This window comes from Malaya genurostris, chromosome 2 (assembly GCF_030247185.1).
Source record: "Malaya genurostris strain Urasoe2022 chromosome 2, Malgen_1.1, whole genome shotgun sequence".
Taxonomy (NCBI): Eukaryota; Metazoa; Arthropoda; class Insecta; order Diptera; family Culicidae; genus Malaya; species Malaya genurostris.
This window is the reverse complement of record NC_080571.1, coordinates 243,775,956-243,793,856: the sequence shown is the minus strand read 5'-3', so window position 1 is coordinate 243,793,856 and position 17,901 is coordinate 243,775,956. Positions and strand designations below refer to the sequence as shown.

The 17,901-nt window shown below is 36.9% G+C and overlaps 1 protein-coding gene across 2 annotated transcripts in view; it reads right to left on the bottom strand.

Annotated features, from left to right (window-relative positions):
* Positions 1-17,901, bottom strand: part of LOC131428419 (partitioning defective 3 homolog) — a 235,101-nt gene that overhangs the window by 7,081 nt on the left and 210,119 nt on the right. For both annotated transcript variants that reach the window (XM_058592369.1, XM_058592367.1), the window contains 2 exons: positions 1,557-2,994; positions 1,141-1,494 (listed from right to left, as the gene is read on the bottom strand). In XM_058592369.1, the coding sequence (XP_058448352.1) occupies positions 1,141-1,494; positions 1,557-2,994 (1,792 nt within the window). The remainder of the gene's footprint in view (positions 1-1,140; positions 1,495-1,556; positions 2,995-17,901) is intronic.

The window sequence follows — 17,901 nt, the reverse complement described above, 5'->3', positions numbered from 1 at the left end:
TAAAAATCGCAACAATTTGCTTAAGTTGCGCGTGCAAGTATAATCATGTTTATGCGTGTTTACGCGCACTTTGTAGTAGATACTTAGGTAATAGAGGTAGATTCTACATAGATTAATCCAAAAAAATTGTGTTTAAAATAAAGTGAATATATCTCAAAAAAACAAAACTTTTTTACACAATTTATATCTACAGCAAAAATACTTCAAATGTTTTTTTCTTCAAAATGAAATAGAAAAAAAAATTTTGTGAAAAAATATTATTTTTATTCGAAATTGGTGCTACCCCCTTAACAAAAATTAAGGTGCCACTTTCAAAAGAAGCGTAATATAAACTTGTAAAACTTCTTCGAAGACACGTTAGCTCTTAAAAATTAGTGAATGTCAGTACAGACTTTTGACCGTTCTTTTCCAGTTTTGGACCACTGTGCACCGTTTCATTTCGATAACACTTCTAACACAAACAAAAATTATTTTTCCATGAAAACCATTAGTACTATTCGATTTAGTGCATAATAACTGTTATAACGACATGTAAACTCGACGTCACATATTTTCGTTTTACTCTTAAAGACAATCTATAGAACAGAGAATCACACACTCTAACTAATAGTTTTCGTATATGAGATGACTACTATTCTTATTGCTATTCTATTAGAGGGTTTGCTCTAAGAAATTTGTTACATTTTATGTTATGCTTCCATGACTCGTTCTGGATAATATTTTCCGACAAGGTGAATTTTGTAAATTTTTTCAAGAGAATTTTATGGCATTCAATCAGCTAACCCTAGTGCAAATAGGATCAACATTTAAAAACTAATGGTATCGCCTTCCCAGATTTATTCCATTTGAATTTATTCCATTTTTCCGGTTCATTGAACAACCAGATTGCACGTTTAAAACAAACATCGTATATAATGCGCCAGTTGAATACAACAGCCAAGATGTTTGTTTTCGTTCTGTTCAATGTTCGAACGTAGAGTTAAGAGCATTCGAATGAACCGTATCATCACAGAAAAATAAACTAAGACCTAAGTCGTCATTCAAATCGCATTCCGATGAAAGCAAAACAACTAACAGGAGCGATAAACCGTGATGTTACGAAAAAAACGAACACAACAAGGAAACACATAGCACACTTACTTGATAGCAATTGAAGCGTAACAGTCTTGATCGGAACTCGCGTCGCTGTGCTGTGGTTCTTCGCTGCCGTACTGTTGATGTGGATGCTTCCCCTCATCCAGATAGGAATCGAGTGAAATCATTCGATTGTCTCTAAACAACCGTCGGTTCACCGGTTGCTGCTGATTGAGCTCCTCTGCTAGCAGATCACTATCATTTGCCTTATTCCTGCAAATGACAAGATCGATGCTGGTGCGACCGCTTCCACGCCGGGTGCAACTGTTCAGCAGATCCTGCACCTGACGCATCGACAACCCACGCAGTCGTTTGCCAAGGATGTTGACGATTTCGTCGTTCGGTTGGATGGTGCCCTCGCTAAAATATAATTTTAGATGGATTATTGTGCATTTTTTTCAGTTTGATTACAATTCACTCACGTGTACACCAACCCTCCCGGTAGCACATGCGCCACCTTGTACCGATTACTGATTTCTCCTTCACCATTTCCCATCTGACTGACAATGATCCCCAAGTTGGCTTCATCATCACTAACATCCAGCTTAATGGTCACCAGCTTGAACTCGGTATTTTCGGTACTGCTGTTCAGCACTTTCGATGGAATGCTAGGTAAAAATACATCCTCTGTTTCCAGAATTGATGACGCACCGGACTCATTGACGAGAATTCCCGAATCACAGTCTTCTGCATCCAAGCGACTGTTCTGAGCTGCAATTACAGTAGATCCGTTGAATTCGTCCTCTGGATGTTGATTGGAAAGTTGTAAGGAATGCTGGTTTTTTTCTAAATTTTTCTGGAAATCTGTTAGTCCTGGAAGGGCACCGTAACTGATACTTCGCCGATTGTTTGCAGCCTTCGAGGGAGACTTTTTCAACGACTTTGAACCGGACTGGAAGTTGCTTTCGTCGATGCTGTTGGTTTTATATGATGAATTGAAATAAATTTTAGAGAATAGTCTCTGCGTTCGATCGGACATTGCTTTGATTTTATTGGTAAAGTTGTCTTTCTTTTTCTGTGGCGTCCTGAATCCGTTGTTGGCTTCAATCGCACTTTTTTCTTCATCTTTCAACGCATTTAATTTTAGTCGGTACATACTCTCGATGGAGGTTTCTCGCATTTGCGCAAATCCGTACGTTTCGTCGTGATCGCCGACGCTTTCAGCCATGTTGGATCCGTCGCTCTTTGGTTCATCGGTTGCGGTTGCTGATAAGTACTGGTCCGTTGTTTTTCGACTGCTGGTACTTTTACTACTAACGTTACTAGTGATAAGGCTTTGGTTTGACTGGCTAACAGCGACAGAGTCGGTCGCTAGCGATGTGCAGTGGTTGGTGCTAACCGACTCTTTTCGTTCTTTGTTCAGTGCACTGCCGTCGGTACCGGACAAGTCTCGTTCGCAATCATCATCTCTTGTCGCGTTGATGAATATTAAATCGTCTACAGATTTGTACAGTTGGCCCTTATGAACGGTTTCGCTAGAATCGAAGTTTATTGTCTGATAACAAGACAGTCTGGTGCTGCCGAGAGGATTTTTTTTCTCCTTTTCGCGATAAACCACGGATCGCTGACCCAACGAAGGACTTTTATCTGCTATCGATGCGCTAATGTTACCGATTGATTTACTCAAATTTCTGATCAAATTTCCATCGGTTGGCGAACTTGCATCCAGGGATCCTTTGTCACGTTGTAAAATACGTCTCGAGACAGGCGTGCTCGCCCCAGCCTGTTGGACTGCCTGGTGCTTGTTCTTGATCCGAATCGGTGATATGTAGCGACCCTTGGGCCTGTCTACTACTCTTCCCTCCTCGATGTTGTAGCAATTTATGGACGACTTCTTGGCCCAGTTGACCGGTGATAAATCTGCAAACGAAGACAAGATAAAGTAAGAAAATTTAAAAATAAAATAACAATTCCGAATATGTCGGTTCCCACCGTAAAAGCTCGTGGGTACACCAGAGAACTTTGACCCTTGCGAAAAATGACGGATGGTGCCTGCTCCGACTGCGGCACTGACCCACACTGTTCAAGAAACTAGAACAACATGAATCAAAATTGTATCAGCGCGCCAGTGTAGCTGCACCGAGCCGAAGGAGGGGAAAACAGTTCTTTTTTTCTTTACGAAACATAAAAAAAGACGACGATGAATCCACGTTTGCTCGCCTCGCATGTACGAGAGGAATCGGACCGATGGCATACGAAATGTAAAAAAAGGCCCCTCCATCGTCGTCACCCGCGGTCATTGAGAAACGGTATCCAACATTTCGCCCAAATTAAACGATCATGCGACGTGTGCAAATGTAGCGATTGGCCGTGAGTTGATTTTCGATAGGGTTCGGTTCATCCAGGGCCTTTTTTTGCGAAATGCAACCCATTATCCATTGTTCGAAGATCATTCAAATCAACAGAGAAAATAAAATCAAATAGGCGAGGAAAATTTTCTAGCCACGGGCAAGGTCTCTTCGATATACACCTTGAGTATAAGTGAGCATTAGTGGTGAGTTTCTCGAAATCACTTTTATTCAGTGGATTTGAATTTGAATCAATCATTATGAATAATAATGCCTATTGAATCTTTGCTTTTATCATGACTGGAATGTAATACTAACAAAGAAATCTGGATGGAATTAATTTTTTCGTGAGTTACAGTTAAACTTCATGAAGTACACAGATATTGATATTTTGTGAATTTACATCAATTTTCATGCACATATTTGGAGCAGGCAATTGAATGGAAAGTTACTCCGCAGTTCTAAGCGTTTTTTGAAATATAGAGTCATTCTTCATTGGAAAATCTATGCAACCCAGTTTGAATTTACATCGATCATAGTTTTAAATCGAATTTTCGATTCAACTTATGTCTATCTCATCATACTATAGATTTACATGTCGTGTAAATTTCTTTTTTTTCTGTGTATATTCAAACGAATCGATCAAAAAGTCCCCGGTCCCTATTTTCCCAATTTCGATTTATTCATCAAAGTATTCTCCTCGATCAGCAACGGCAAATCTCTTTCCAGAAAGTTTCTGTTTTTAATCTGAGAACAAACAATAGTCGCTAGGGGCTAAATCTGATGAAAATGGTGGATACGGTTGCAATTTTATTTTAAATTCATGGAATTTAACCATCGTAACGATCGACTTGTGACACGGTGCATTTAATCAGCTGTGAGAAAACGCAGCACTCACTTTGCAAACATTTTTTAATATTTAAGTGTTAATGTGAAATTAAAGATAACCTTCCTTTCGACATTCTTACGACGTCAGCCATCTCCCGAAACTTAACTTCTTAATTTTATGTAACAATGGAGTAAACTTTTCGTTTGAACGTTTAATTTTAGCATACCAGTCAATTATGGCTGATTTATTGGCAGCATAATGCTAATCAATCCATTTCTTTGTTTGCGCGACATTTTTTCACCAAAATATAGAATTTTATCTACATACAAAAGTAATGTTGTTGAAAGACCAATAACTAACACAATAACGAATCAGATATCATAATATTTTGACACATGACTCCTGAAACAATTGTAGAAGATTTTTTAATTAGTGACGACATCTCTCTGTCAGACTTGAGACTTATTGATCGATGTGTCAAGGCCGTGAATTGCGCAGTTGTGTGATTCTTTGCGGCCAAGATGAAAGTGAATCATGTGGAGATGAAGTTGAGATGCGTAAGAAAATTGACGCCCTAATATGGCCAATCTGGAGCTGTCTTTTTGAAAATGCAAATCTGTAACTCAACCATCTCAAGAATATTAAAAATGGATCGATCACAAGTGAGGAGCAATTCGAAAACCCTGAGTAGCATGTGGAGAGACGGAAAATTACGCTCAGTAGGCCAATGCAAGTGTGATCGTTTTATACCGTTTTCGTTTTTGAACCTACACGCGGGCGACTCTGACTCCGAGTAAAAAGAAAACGTGGTACGCGCCCTAAACAACAACTCATAAACAAACAAAAAAAAACAAACTCGCATGGATGCGTGGTTCGACCCGAGAAAAATTTCAGAGCGAAACTACGCGATTGGAGTCCGATGTAGAGCGACCTCAGGTTGCTAAAACAAACATATCAAGCGTTTTTTGGGCGACTCTGGTTCATCTTTCGGGCTGCTCTGATCAATAAACGAAAACGGTATTAAAAAGATAAAATTGAATAAATTCACAGTACCAAGTGGCAAGCGAAGTGAAATTTTTGTCATAACCCGCAACGCAAATGGAGAAATTAACAAGACAAGTATTTCACAAAAACACATATTTTGTCGTCTTTAACTTTCACTATTTTGGTTGAATTTGGCTTCTGGTCACTACTTCCACGGAACTCCCCTAACTACGTCAAATCGAAACCAATTAGGACATGTTGAAGCAGCTCGCTAAAACGTGATTTAACGCAAATGTGTTATTGTGATGATTTAAATTATTAAACTCAAAACACTTTGCAAAAGATCAGCGGCGTCTCTTCCTCATGTGCTCCTCGTGCACTGCACAACCGGTCAAATTGAAAGAATTAACTGCGTCCCCATCCGCATTCAATTATTTTTTTGATTCTAAATAGAGATGAAATTCGATGAAATCGTGTTGGATTTTATCGAATAAAAAATAATGAACGATTTCGTCTACAGCATAATACGCACAAATTCATTATAAGCTGCTGGCGCCGGGTTGACGGTTCAATGCATCTTACTAACCGGTTGTCGTATGTTCGAGTTCCGACCTGGAAGAATTCTTAGTGTCAGTAGGATCGTAGTACTAGCCATGCATTACAAATACAATCCGATAATGACCGGATCGTTTTGTTAAATACTACTTTCGTTTATTATAATACAATTGACAAAATTTCTTCTCCTCTATTTGCCTTACATTATGACTAAATCTTAAAAATGTGTAAAATATGTGTTCTTGCAGTAAATCTATAATCTGTACAAAAACAATCTTGGTCACAAATTTACCGATCTAGCGGTTTGTTTTTTTTTTATTTTTATTATTCTAATGCAATCGAACAAGTAGGCACAATCTTTACTATAGCAGTAATTTTGGATCAGGGTCATTTCGCCAGAAGCCATTTCGCCGAAAACCGTTTCGCCAAAAGTCATTTCGCCGAATACCATATCGCCAAATGAGCCATTTTGCCGAATGTCATTTCGCCGAAAGCCATTTCACCGATTCCTGCACTTGTCTTAATATTATTATTAGAATTGATTTAAAATAAACATAAATTAATGCTAATACGTTAACACCCGTTTTGTTGACCTACAATTGTACTTCTTCAATAAAGATTGCTTCTTGTACTCTGGAATAAAGATTGATTCATGAACCTCAGAACGGAGTTCCCAAGGAAACTTGTTTACTATTAGCCACTAAGCATCAAAGTAATTGCATAGGTGTATCTACCAAACAAATGTATATGGTATTTTCCAGTTACTAAGTGAAAAAATATCTAATGCGGCTTCGCCACATCGATTTGATTCGTGTGCTGTCCGACCTCGCTACCGCTCGTACCTAACTAAAGCAAAGAAACCTAGCTTTGGGTAGACCCGTCTAACGAGGCAGTTACAGGTTTGTATTGTCAGCAACTTACTCAGAGTCGGCGAAATGACCCGCTCCCATAATTTTTATATTAGTCATTTTTATAATGGGTGATTTATTGCTGGTATCTTTTTGGCACCACTGTTTTTGACAGATAACGCGTGAATCGTGTCTTGTGTCATTGTCAAACTCTTTCAGTTTGGTCTATAATATAATCATAAATCGTCATTTGATTTATATTTTCTCATGAATGGGCGCGACGAAGTTCATTTCTGGTTGAATGGATACGTCAACAAGCAAAATTTCCGCAGCTGGAGTGAAGTCCAGCCAGAAGCATTGCAAGAGCTATCAATGTATCCCAAAAAAATCACTGTTTGGTGTGGATTATATGTCGGTGGCATCATCGGGCCGTACTTCTTCCAAGGCGACGATGGGCGGAACGTTACTGTGAATGGCGGGCGCTACCTTGTGATGATTGACGATTTTTTTGCCAAAAATGGAAGAATTGGACATACTTGACGTGTGGTTTCAACAAGACGGTGCCGCATCGAAAACGGCACGCGAAACAATGATTAAATTGAGAGTCGCATTCAGTGAACAGTTTATCTCACGTTTTGGGCTCACCTAGATTGTATGATTTAACGCCGTTGGACTATTTCTTGGGGGCCACGTCAAGCCGCATGTCTACAAGGATAAACCAGCAACGATTGACGGACTGGAATAAACGTCATACCACATTCACTGTCTGTAACTGCTTGATGAGCTAGCACAAAACATTCTGCCATGCCAAAAAGAGATTTACATGCACGGAAAAGCCAGCGATCGCAAAACAACTAAAATATTAGTTGTTTTTCTGATTTTGATTGGTTAAAATTTGGTACAACTAATCGACTGTTGTTTGAACTAATCTGTCATTTTTAATTTATCATGCTGGCAGCTTAGCAACGACACCCAACAAAGAAACGCATCACAAACAAGTAATGAAACGGTTCAGTGGAGCAATACCAAACACCCTGAGCGAACAATGAAACGTTTGAATGAGATGTCACTCGTGAAATTGAGCAAAGACACAATCCCAGTAAAGTTACTTGTATGCATGGAAGCAATAAAAATGTCTTAGTTGTTTCAACCAATTAGTCAGTTATTTGAACTTAAAACGCCAATTGCAATAAATATTTTTTACTGTTAGCCTCTTCGGGGGGCAGCTAATCGTTCACTGCTTGAACAACGAAATTTTACCTAATTAACTGCTTATATCTTTATCACTAAACTCACAAAGGATATGGAAATGAACCAAAAGATTACAATTCTCAAAAGGGAACTCACCAGAAAAATGGTCACAGGGAATTAGGAAATATTTCCTTCACTTGCAAAATGGCTCGCTGGTAAACCTAATGCTACAAATACACTTTCAAGAAAATACAAATAGTACCACTTCACTTTAGCAGCAAATTCTGAAGCGTTAAGCGGTTTTAATAACATTGACATGAACTGTCCTAGAATACATTACTCTCAGATGAAATTAAAACATTTATACTGTAGGAATATCTATTTAACACATGGAAAACTTGTTTTACAATTAATTGTTATATTCTTCTGCACACTTTCACTTACATAAAACGCCTACTACGTAACTAACATAAATGACGTTCATTTACCATTGAAAATTTTCAATATGAAACGCTTCTAGTGAAATGAAGAGGTTTTTTGTTCTGGCTTTTGCTGTCTTCGTTCTCCGCCAAGCGACAGCATTTGAATGCAACAATTTCGGTTACCTGAATGGTTATGTCAAAATCAACAGATTTGTTAGGTAAATCAACAACATTTTAGTTGAAACAACCAGGGCGTGAAACAACAATTGCAATATTGTAATTTTGTGATCTGCGGGTTCTCCGTGTGTATCATGTATACAAACTACTAGGTGTGGATTAGATGAAAAGGTCAATGTGAATTGTAATTTTTCGATGGTACATATTTCAAATGTACTATTAGTATGTATATGCCTGTGTTAGAGCAGAATTGAGAACCATTCCAATATGCCTTAAAGTGTGCATTTTCAGAACGGAGTTCCCAAGGAAACTTGTTTACTATTAACCACTAAGCATCAAAGCAAATGTATGTGGTATTTTCCGTTTACTAAGTGAAAAAATATCTAATGCGGCTTCGCCACATCGATTAGATTCGTGTGCTGTTCGACCTCGCTACCGCTCGTACCTAACTAAAGCAAAGAAACCTTTGGCTTTGGGTAGACCCGTCAAAGAGGCGGTTGCAGGTTTGTATTGTCAGCAACCAACTCAGAGTCGGCGAAATGACCCGCTCCCATAATTTTTATATTAGGCATTTTTATAATGGGTGATTTATTGCTGGTATCTTTTAGGCACCACTGTTTTTCACAGATAACGCGTGAATCGTGTCTTGTGTCATTGTCAAACTCTTTCAGTTTGGTCTATAGTTTAATCATAAATCGTCATTTGATTAATAATTTACTCATGGCGCTGGTAAAGTTGGAGAAGATCCACTTTTTTTATTGAAAAATTGTGTTCAGCGACGAAGTTCATTTCTGGTTGAATGGATATGTCAACAAGCAAATTTGCCGCAACTGGAGTGAAGTCCAGCCAGAAGCATCGCAAGAGCTATCAATGCATCCCAAAAAAGTCACTGTTTGGTGTGGATTATGGGTCGGTGGCATCATCGGGCCGTATTTCTTCCAAGGCGACGACGGGCGGAACGTTATTGTGAATGGTGAGCGCTACCTTGTGATGATTAACGATTTTTTTTTGCCAAAAATGGAAGAATTGGGCATACTTGACGTGTGGTTTCAATAAGACGGTGCCACATCGAAAACAGCAAGCGGAATAAACGTCATACCACATTCACTGCCTGTAATTGCTTGATGAGCAAGCACAAAATATTCTGCCATGCCATCTAAAAAGAGATTTATAAGTATCATGTATACAAACTACTAGGTGTGGATTAGATGAAAAGGTCAATGTGAATTGTAATTTTTCGAAGGTACATATTTCAAATGTACTATCAGTATGTCTATGCCTGTGTTAGAGCAGAATTGAGTATGCCTCAAAGCTTGCATTCACATCTGTGCTTCTCAGTACTAACCAGAGCTAAAGACGATACACAATGAGTTTTACCTGTTGGTGCTCGTATCCACCGCAGTTTTGGTTTCCAAATAGGTTCAAGAGTGTAATAACTTTTATTCACCGTATTTAAGCCTCTCTTTATAGCCAAACTTCACTGATTTTTCAATATATTTTAGAAAGAATGAGATTTGAAACTCGACAAAATTTCCATGCAAATGATATTTTAATTTTGTCTTGTCGTAAGAAAATGAGTGACGCTAGCATTGATACTCTCTTTTGTTGAAGTGAAAGACAAAAATTTCAAGCTCTAGTACTAACACCGGACAAGTGTGAACACAAGCACCGCAATGTGCGGAAGAATACCACCGAGCTGACCGAAAAAAAATTCACAATCCGTTACGGTTCACAGGATATTAAATAACTCTTATGAGTATCGTTTTTTGAACTGAATTGAGTAATTCAAAACTAATGTGTTAGTTTGAGATTCATCCAAACCTTATCAAATCAGTTCGAATTGATATACATTTTCAGACATAAGGCTAGTTTGAAATCACTTAACAACTAATTGTTTATTGTTTCCCATAATCGAATCTGCGAAGATACCAATAAATATCACATGCAATCCATCTCTTACGGGGTTACGCGCCCTTAGGTTCATCATCTTAAACCCAGACAGGATACTAAACTAAGTGTCGTTTTCAAATTGACTGTTTGTTCGAAGTATTTGCCTGAATGTACGATTAAAACCAGCCCGTTAGCAAGGGTATGGAGCTCTGGTAAGTTTTATCGACCATTCAGTGCGCTCAAAATATAGTAAACAAAACAATCAAAATTTCAAAGACGAAGCCTAATTTTCTTCATCGTAACGAAGAAATTCTGAATGATAATTTGTGAAGGAGCTTGATTTTGTGTGAATCTTTATTGTTCTGATCTTTACGAAAAGATGCTCACCGCAGTAACATGGCCAGAGCATTTAACAATATTGGGATAATTGTATATAATGTCGAATATTGTATATAATTTTTACCCTTATGAGTTTATCACAAGATCATTTGAGTTCTCTTATATTTCAAAATTATATTGAATCCCTTACAAAACACACAGATTTATTCGGAAAAGTGACGAATATGACAAAATTCCAATTATCAAATATCGCACTGAAATTGTATAATTGAATCATATGCACGAACGAATTTGCACTGAATTTGCATACGCTCGGTTTGCAAAGGTTAGACACGGAACTATAAAGCGGAATACGAAAACAGTATTAAACTTCACAGGAGACATTTTAAAATTTGCATAAGGTAATGAAAACGATTTCCTACCTTTCAAAACCAAGCGGCAATAGTACACAAAAAATAAACAATTTTCGCACTCCGCATGAGTCCCTTCTTAATTTAATTTGATCACGGTGCTAATCTCCACTGAGCATTGCGAGCGGCTGCAAGAAGAAAAATCAACACTGTTGAGAATCACCACCACGCGACTCATCAGCGTTCATCACGAAGCGCATGATGCGGAGCGAAAGCTAAACGAAACGCACACCGTCCACCGCGTCCGAATTGTCCACGCTTTGAGTGACGATCGCGGTTCGACTACTGGCGCGTTCCGACTATAAACGATTCAGCTGCATCATAAACCGGCAGTCAGCGTCAGCGGTTGGTGTCGAAAGCCATATTACCAACCGCGGCGAACTTCATGATCCGCGTGTGAGTGAGTTATCAGTACCCAGCAATGTCGGCTCTAGGGTGGATCCTTGGTGTTGTGCTGTGCTATGATAGAATTTTCGATATTTTTTTTGTACATGATTGTCACTTTCAAATATTAATTGATATTGTGAAACCGTTTTCAATATGCGTACGTAAATTCGGAAGTGGAAGAACCACCACGCCCACGTTCCTAGTAGGATTCGTGACATGTTTGAAATATAAGATGCAAAGTAGCTTGCAAAAAAAAACGTGATATTGCCTGATAACTTCATAACCAACAAAATGATGACTTCTTCCTTTCTACAGACTATATCCATTGGGGTGAGATAATGTTGTATGGGGAAAAATGAAAAGGTTTATTTTCTCGCTCCACCAAACTGTTCATGTTTTTTTTTGGGTTCCATAAAAAGTATGCAAAATTTTAGCTCGATCGGTAAAACTACGTTTTCGCGCGATGTTTATAAGGGATTTAGTATGGGGAAATTGTTTTTTTTTTACAACAAAATCGACCGGAGATCAACTTAAAAACTCTAAAAATCGCTATTTTTAAAACAAACTTATGAAACCGATACACTGAAGAAGGATGTAAATAACATTCCGAAATACGCGTATCTGTATTGCAACGTTTGTTATGCTTCATTAAAGTATAGTGACTTTGTGAAAGTGCAATAACGTGACAGTGAAATAGTGGAATTAAATGGCACATAAATAGTGCAACTATCGGAAAATCGGTTCATGTGTTATTTTGTAGGGAATTTTCGAAGACCGCAAAACAATCCCAAATAAACCGATACAAGGTCCGAACAATGGCTCATTCCTTAATATATCTAGCACCACTGCTGCTAGTGGACGTAATATGATTTGACTTTCCTTTGTTGTGCTATAACGGTTGAGTTGTTTAATGTATTCGTGATGTTTACTCAGCTTAGTATGAAGCTTCTTTTTAAGTGACAGCCCATACTCCAAAACAGTAAAAATACAAAAAAACTATCTTTTTAATATGAGAAAAATAGGTTTTTGTTGCCTTCGACAATGTTTTAGATAAACTTAAATATAGTTTCATCGATCGAGCTAGAACTTATGGGACCCAAAAGGAACACGAAAAGTTTGGTGGAGCTGAAATTTAATATTGTCCCACCCTAACATCCATGTTTGAATGTACTAATTTCAAGCATCATTATCGCTTGGGAAAACTATATATGGAGATAGAACCACTGTTCGTTCATTTCAGCTAACCATATACATATATATATAAAATATAACAAGAGCGTCACATTAAACAATATAAATACAAAAGGAGTGTCGCAATGTACCTAACTTCGCAGCTAAATTAGCTGAAACGGACACACAATTTAATTTTACCTATAAAGAGATGTAATATTCTGCCACAATACAACAACATACGGCATGCTTGGATTTACATCTTGTGTAAACTTTATATTTCTACCTTTTTTTATAAATATAAAAAATGGGTACAGTTCACTTTTCGAGATATACGAAGGTTTATGTCAAAATTTTCAGTTTTTTTGTCAATATCTGCCACAATTGTTCTTGTGAATAAAATATGATTTGTGATTCAGATTTCACAATTCAAAACAACTATCTCCGATATGGGAAACAAACAGACACCTTTGCAAAACAACATCGTTAGTTCATTTTACTGTATGATTGATTCCAGCTTAAGGAGAGGGTAGGGTCTAAACGATGAAAAAATCATCATTTTTAATATATTTTTCCAGGATTATTGTTCAACAAAATAAATTCTAATGTTTTGCATGCTAAAAAGCATCATTCGAACAATATTTTGTAATTTTTTCGTTGAAAAATATTGAGAAATAAGTTGGTGAAGAGGTATTTTTGAGGACGCTTCTTAAAAATCGATTTGCGGTGTCCACTGTATCCCAACGCAGACAAATCAGAAGTGAACAAATGAACGCAGCATGGTTAGAGTAGAAATTTTTCTACACCCCAAGGTTTCTGTTTGATTTTTTTTAATTTTTTTTAATTTTTGATGGTTGTTCAAAGTGAAAACTACAAAGTAACAAACAACGAAAAGGAAAACGTTGGGGTCTGGTTTTTTAAATGTAGAAAGTGTGTGCAAAATTTGAAAAGAAATTGGTGCAGTAGGTTTTGAATGACGATGGACACGTACATTCAAAACCTGCTTTCGAGAAAAATGCGTTTAAAGTTTTTTGTCTATAAAATCAATGGAAACAATTTATTACTCCAGGGAGCCCGTAGGGTCCAACATTTTCAAAAAATCATATTTTGTCTTGTATAATTTATTACAATGAAACATTTCAAGTATGTTTTATCAAGTTTTGAAGTCAATCGAAGTAGAAATCTTGGGCCTGTGCGCCGAGTTCTTGCTTCTGCACAGAATGAGGTAGCCATAGATAAAGGTATATACCTTCCAGAGTCTCTTTCCAATAGGCTTGAAAATTTCATAGAATATTCTTGAAATATTTTACGATAAGAAACTATAAAGAAAATAATAAATGATTTTTAAAAAGTGTTAGAAACTACCCGCCCCTTACCCAAGAAATGTTTTTTTTATTGGGAAAATTTTATTCTACTTAACATAAGACATTTATACAGATGAAGTGACAAATCATCGAACTGATACAATTTATCATAATTTATGCAACAATATTTTCAAATCAACATGATTTTCGGGTTTCTACAGTATCAAAGCAGTAATCTAAATCTTGAATGAAACCTTCTTTAACAGTGAAATAACCACTACTAAAGCTACCTGTTCTTTTGAGAGCAAGTCGCTTCCTGTCACTCCAGTATAGCCAGCTGTGCTAGGAATGAACACCGTTTCACTGGTGTTGATGCAATCGTCATAAAATGTATCGTTTTGTGTTAAAATTTACGACGCCTTTAACGCCTCTGCAGGCAATCTAATGACGACTGCAGAAAAGATGATCCCCCACATCCTTGGTATGCAATTTGGAGTGTTATTGACTAGATAGCATTGAAGTTCGACACAGAAAGAATGTAATCCCAATGGCTAACGACCAGTGCAGTCCGGTGGAATAATCTGGATGAATTTATTAAAATTATATTGAAAACGAACGAAGTATAGTATACTTTTGTATGATTCCAGTCTTTTGCATAAATCTGTGAATCGTGTAATCGAATTAGGCACTTTTATCTGGATATTCTAAAAAGTTTCGAAATTCTATTTGTCATTCAAAATTAACAGAATCAATTGTCTTATACTGCGCGTCGTCACGGTATGAATTGGTCAAACAAGAATGTATGTACATTGATATGAAAAAATTAAACCATATTTTGTTTTTTAGTCTCAACTAATAGGGAACAGAAAAAAGAATTATTTGTTTTTATTTCAAAATTTGAATTGTCCCAACATTCATTTGCTTTCTTCCATCAAATTTTATACAGCCTATTCGGTCACTTCACTCGCCGCCGAACGTTATCCGCGACATACTACTCAACGACCACTTAATGGCAATGAGTTAAATCCTGCCAAAATAGAACGGCATGATTGTTTTACTTGAGCAAACAATTTTTCCGGTTTATGGTCGCTATCACGATGTAAATGTCACTTTTCGAGCCACATGAACAAATGGCTTACCACATGTATCTCTGCCCCCTTCCTCTCTCCAGTTACCGTATAATATTTCTGTTCAAGTAGCTGGTTGAAGTGAGCTTCATCTTCATCAAACTTCGTCAGTTTCTTCATGCGATCAATTTATGGTACGCCATCAAACTATGGTTGACCTGTTTGGCTTATCGTTACCAGCTGGAATTTTAGGTCGATAGTCCGGCTCGTTTTTCAGCTCAATCCACGGTTGTAGACAATACTCCGAGCTAGCTTACAACATCTTTTTTCGGCATTCGATTTCTCTCCGTTTCCATCTTCCAAACAGTCGAGAAACGTTCTTCGAACACTTTTATTATATTGATGGTGATTGATTCAACCATATTCAATAAATTACCCAACTTGACGTGCGGGTAGTTCGGATTTTCACAATACGCGAGCGAAATTTTGACAGGATTTTCCTTTTGATTTTATACTGTTTACACAAATGAAGAGCATATGTAAAAATTGAAGAGTTGACATAATACAACACACACACATCACAAAAATAACGGCCACAGGTAACCCGCGTATTAAATACATTAAATTGCCAACCCTGAACGAGACGGGATTTAAAACGACCATTAAACATGACTTGCGCCTATAACGCTGTACCTGTCTCCGAACTACCCGCATTGTTATTGGGCGTTGCACAGTGGGGAAAAACGATCAAAAACGCGACTTTGCTCAATAATTTTATAAAAACCTAAGCAAATGTTTTCAAAGTTAGTATTTCTTATGCAAATTTTTCCGTAGAATCGTTTTATGGTTGTTAGAAGATCCGCAAAATTCACTATCATGCCCGTTTTGCTCCTATTCCTCTTTTTTCTGACTTTACTTCGAAAACTAACTGTGAAACTCAGGAAAAATATCAATTCGAATAATCGTATTACTGATATGCTGTAGTTATATAAATGGATTTTTTTTAATAAGATTGACCACAAATAACTATATTCTGTTTTACCCCCAGTCATCTTCTTCAATGAATTTACAAAAAAAACAAAGTTCTACTGATCGGTGTTTGGACCAATATTGCAACAAGGCAGTTCTATGTTTCGCATATAATCTCAAATAATAATTAACAGATGATCGCATGCGTCGTGTTATATCGTTTTACCCCAATTTTCCCACAAATGTAATTTTATATTGAATTCAGATTTACATTCCCGAAGCAGATCCAATATGACCTACCAATATTGGTTCATATCACGTATAAAACATCTGTAATCCAATCAAACACAATGGGAATGACAGTACTAGCCTGTTCAACCCGTTTTACGCCAATTTATTTCATAAGTCGTTTTTCTGGTTAAACGTTCTTCTGCATACCGTAAGCAGGCTGATTGCGGTTGATGAAAATCGATTGATATTACGAAGAAAGCCCTTAAAATAAGATTACAGATGGATTCAATGGCCGCATGAATCTTGTTATACAGTTTTACCCCAATTTATTCATTAACTGAGTCGTAAGATTTCGCTCCACATTCGAAAAATAGTTCGTCATATAAATCGATTTTCAACTACCGCAATCATCCTGCTTTCGTTATGCGGAAGAAAGTTTAACCAGAAATACGACTTATGATATAAATTGGGGTAAAACGGCTATAACAGGCTAGTACTGTCATTCATATTGTGTTTCATTGGATCACAGATGTTTTGCACGTAATATGAACTAATATTGATAGATCGTATTGGATCTGCTTTTAGACTTTAGATCATATTTCAACTGAGTATTATAACTAGAAAAGAAATGGGGTAAAACGGTACAATGAGTTTTCTGCTGTCAATAAAACTATATGCAATCGATCTGTTAGACTTTTTTACATCGGAAATACTCTATTCGCTCTTCTGCAAGTTCTTCGGTTTCATGTTATATACTTAAGCTTGAATACAATGCAGTATAAAAATTGAACTTGGGGTAAAATGAACATGATAGCGTTTCGTGCGGTCCTTCTAAATACATGGAATCGATTTTACTAACCATTTTACACCAAAAAAGTGCTTTGTGGTCAGCTGTATCATGTCTCCAAAAAATCGTCGCGTTTTTGGTCCATTTTTCCCCACTGTGCGTTGTACATAAATTCTAAAATTTTATCATGAAAATTGATAATATGATTCTTATTCAAAGCGTCGATTTGAACAAGCTGAAATAGGATGGCGTTCAGTTGTTACTATAAGGCTGTTGAGGTAAATTTTTTGATCCAATACTATCGAAAAAAAAATTACAAACTCAAGCGTGAGGCTGCAACCTCTTTTGCGCTTATCATCTTCTAGCAGATAAGTTTTCAATGTCATGTTTTGAGAAAAATTTGTCCTTCCGGAGCATTTTTTGTTTTCATTTTCAAAATCGTCAATTTGGATCCATTTCAAACATTCATGATACGACGATTCTCCAGCACATTCGATCTGATAAGTATCTGGTAGCAAATGATAGGTATTAGTCGCCCACTTCTTAAGGGGGAACACCACAGTAATTGTTAGAAAAAGAGGCTTGATTTTACATGATTTTTCAGAAAAGTTTAATAAGTTTATTTCAATAAATTTATTCATTAATAACAAATACAAATAAGTATATCGTTGAGAAAAAGTAAATTATTAACAAAATTAGTTTATAACGACCGATGGATTTTTAGAGATTGAGTCATTTTTCCAAAAAAGGAATACCACGGAAATACTGCGGTTTTCTTTAGATAATTATTGGAAGTACAAACTAATTCGGTCCGTTTTTTGGGTCAAACATGATTTTGTTTCTAAACATAACGAATTTAAATAATAATTAAAGTTTCGTCCATCGCTAGTTATTACTTTTCCCCACCTCTCAGACAATT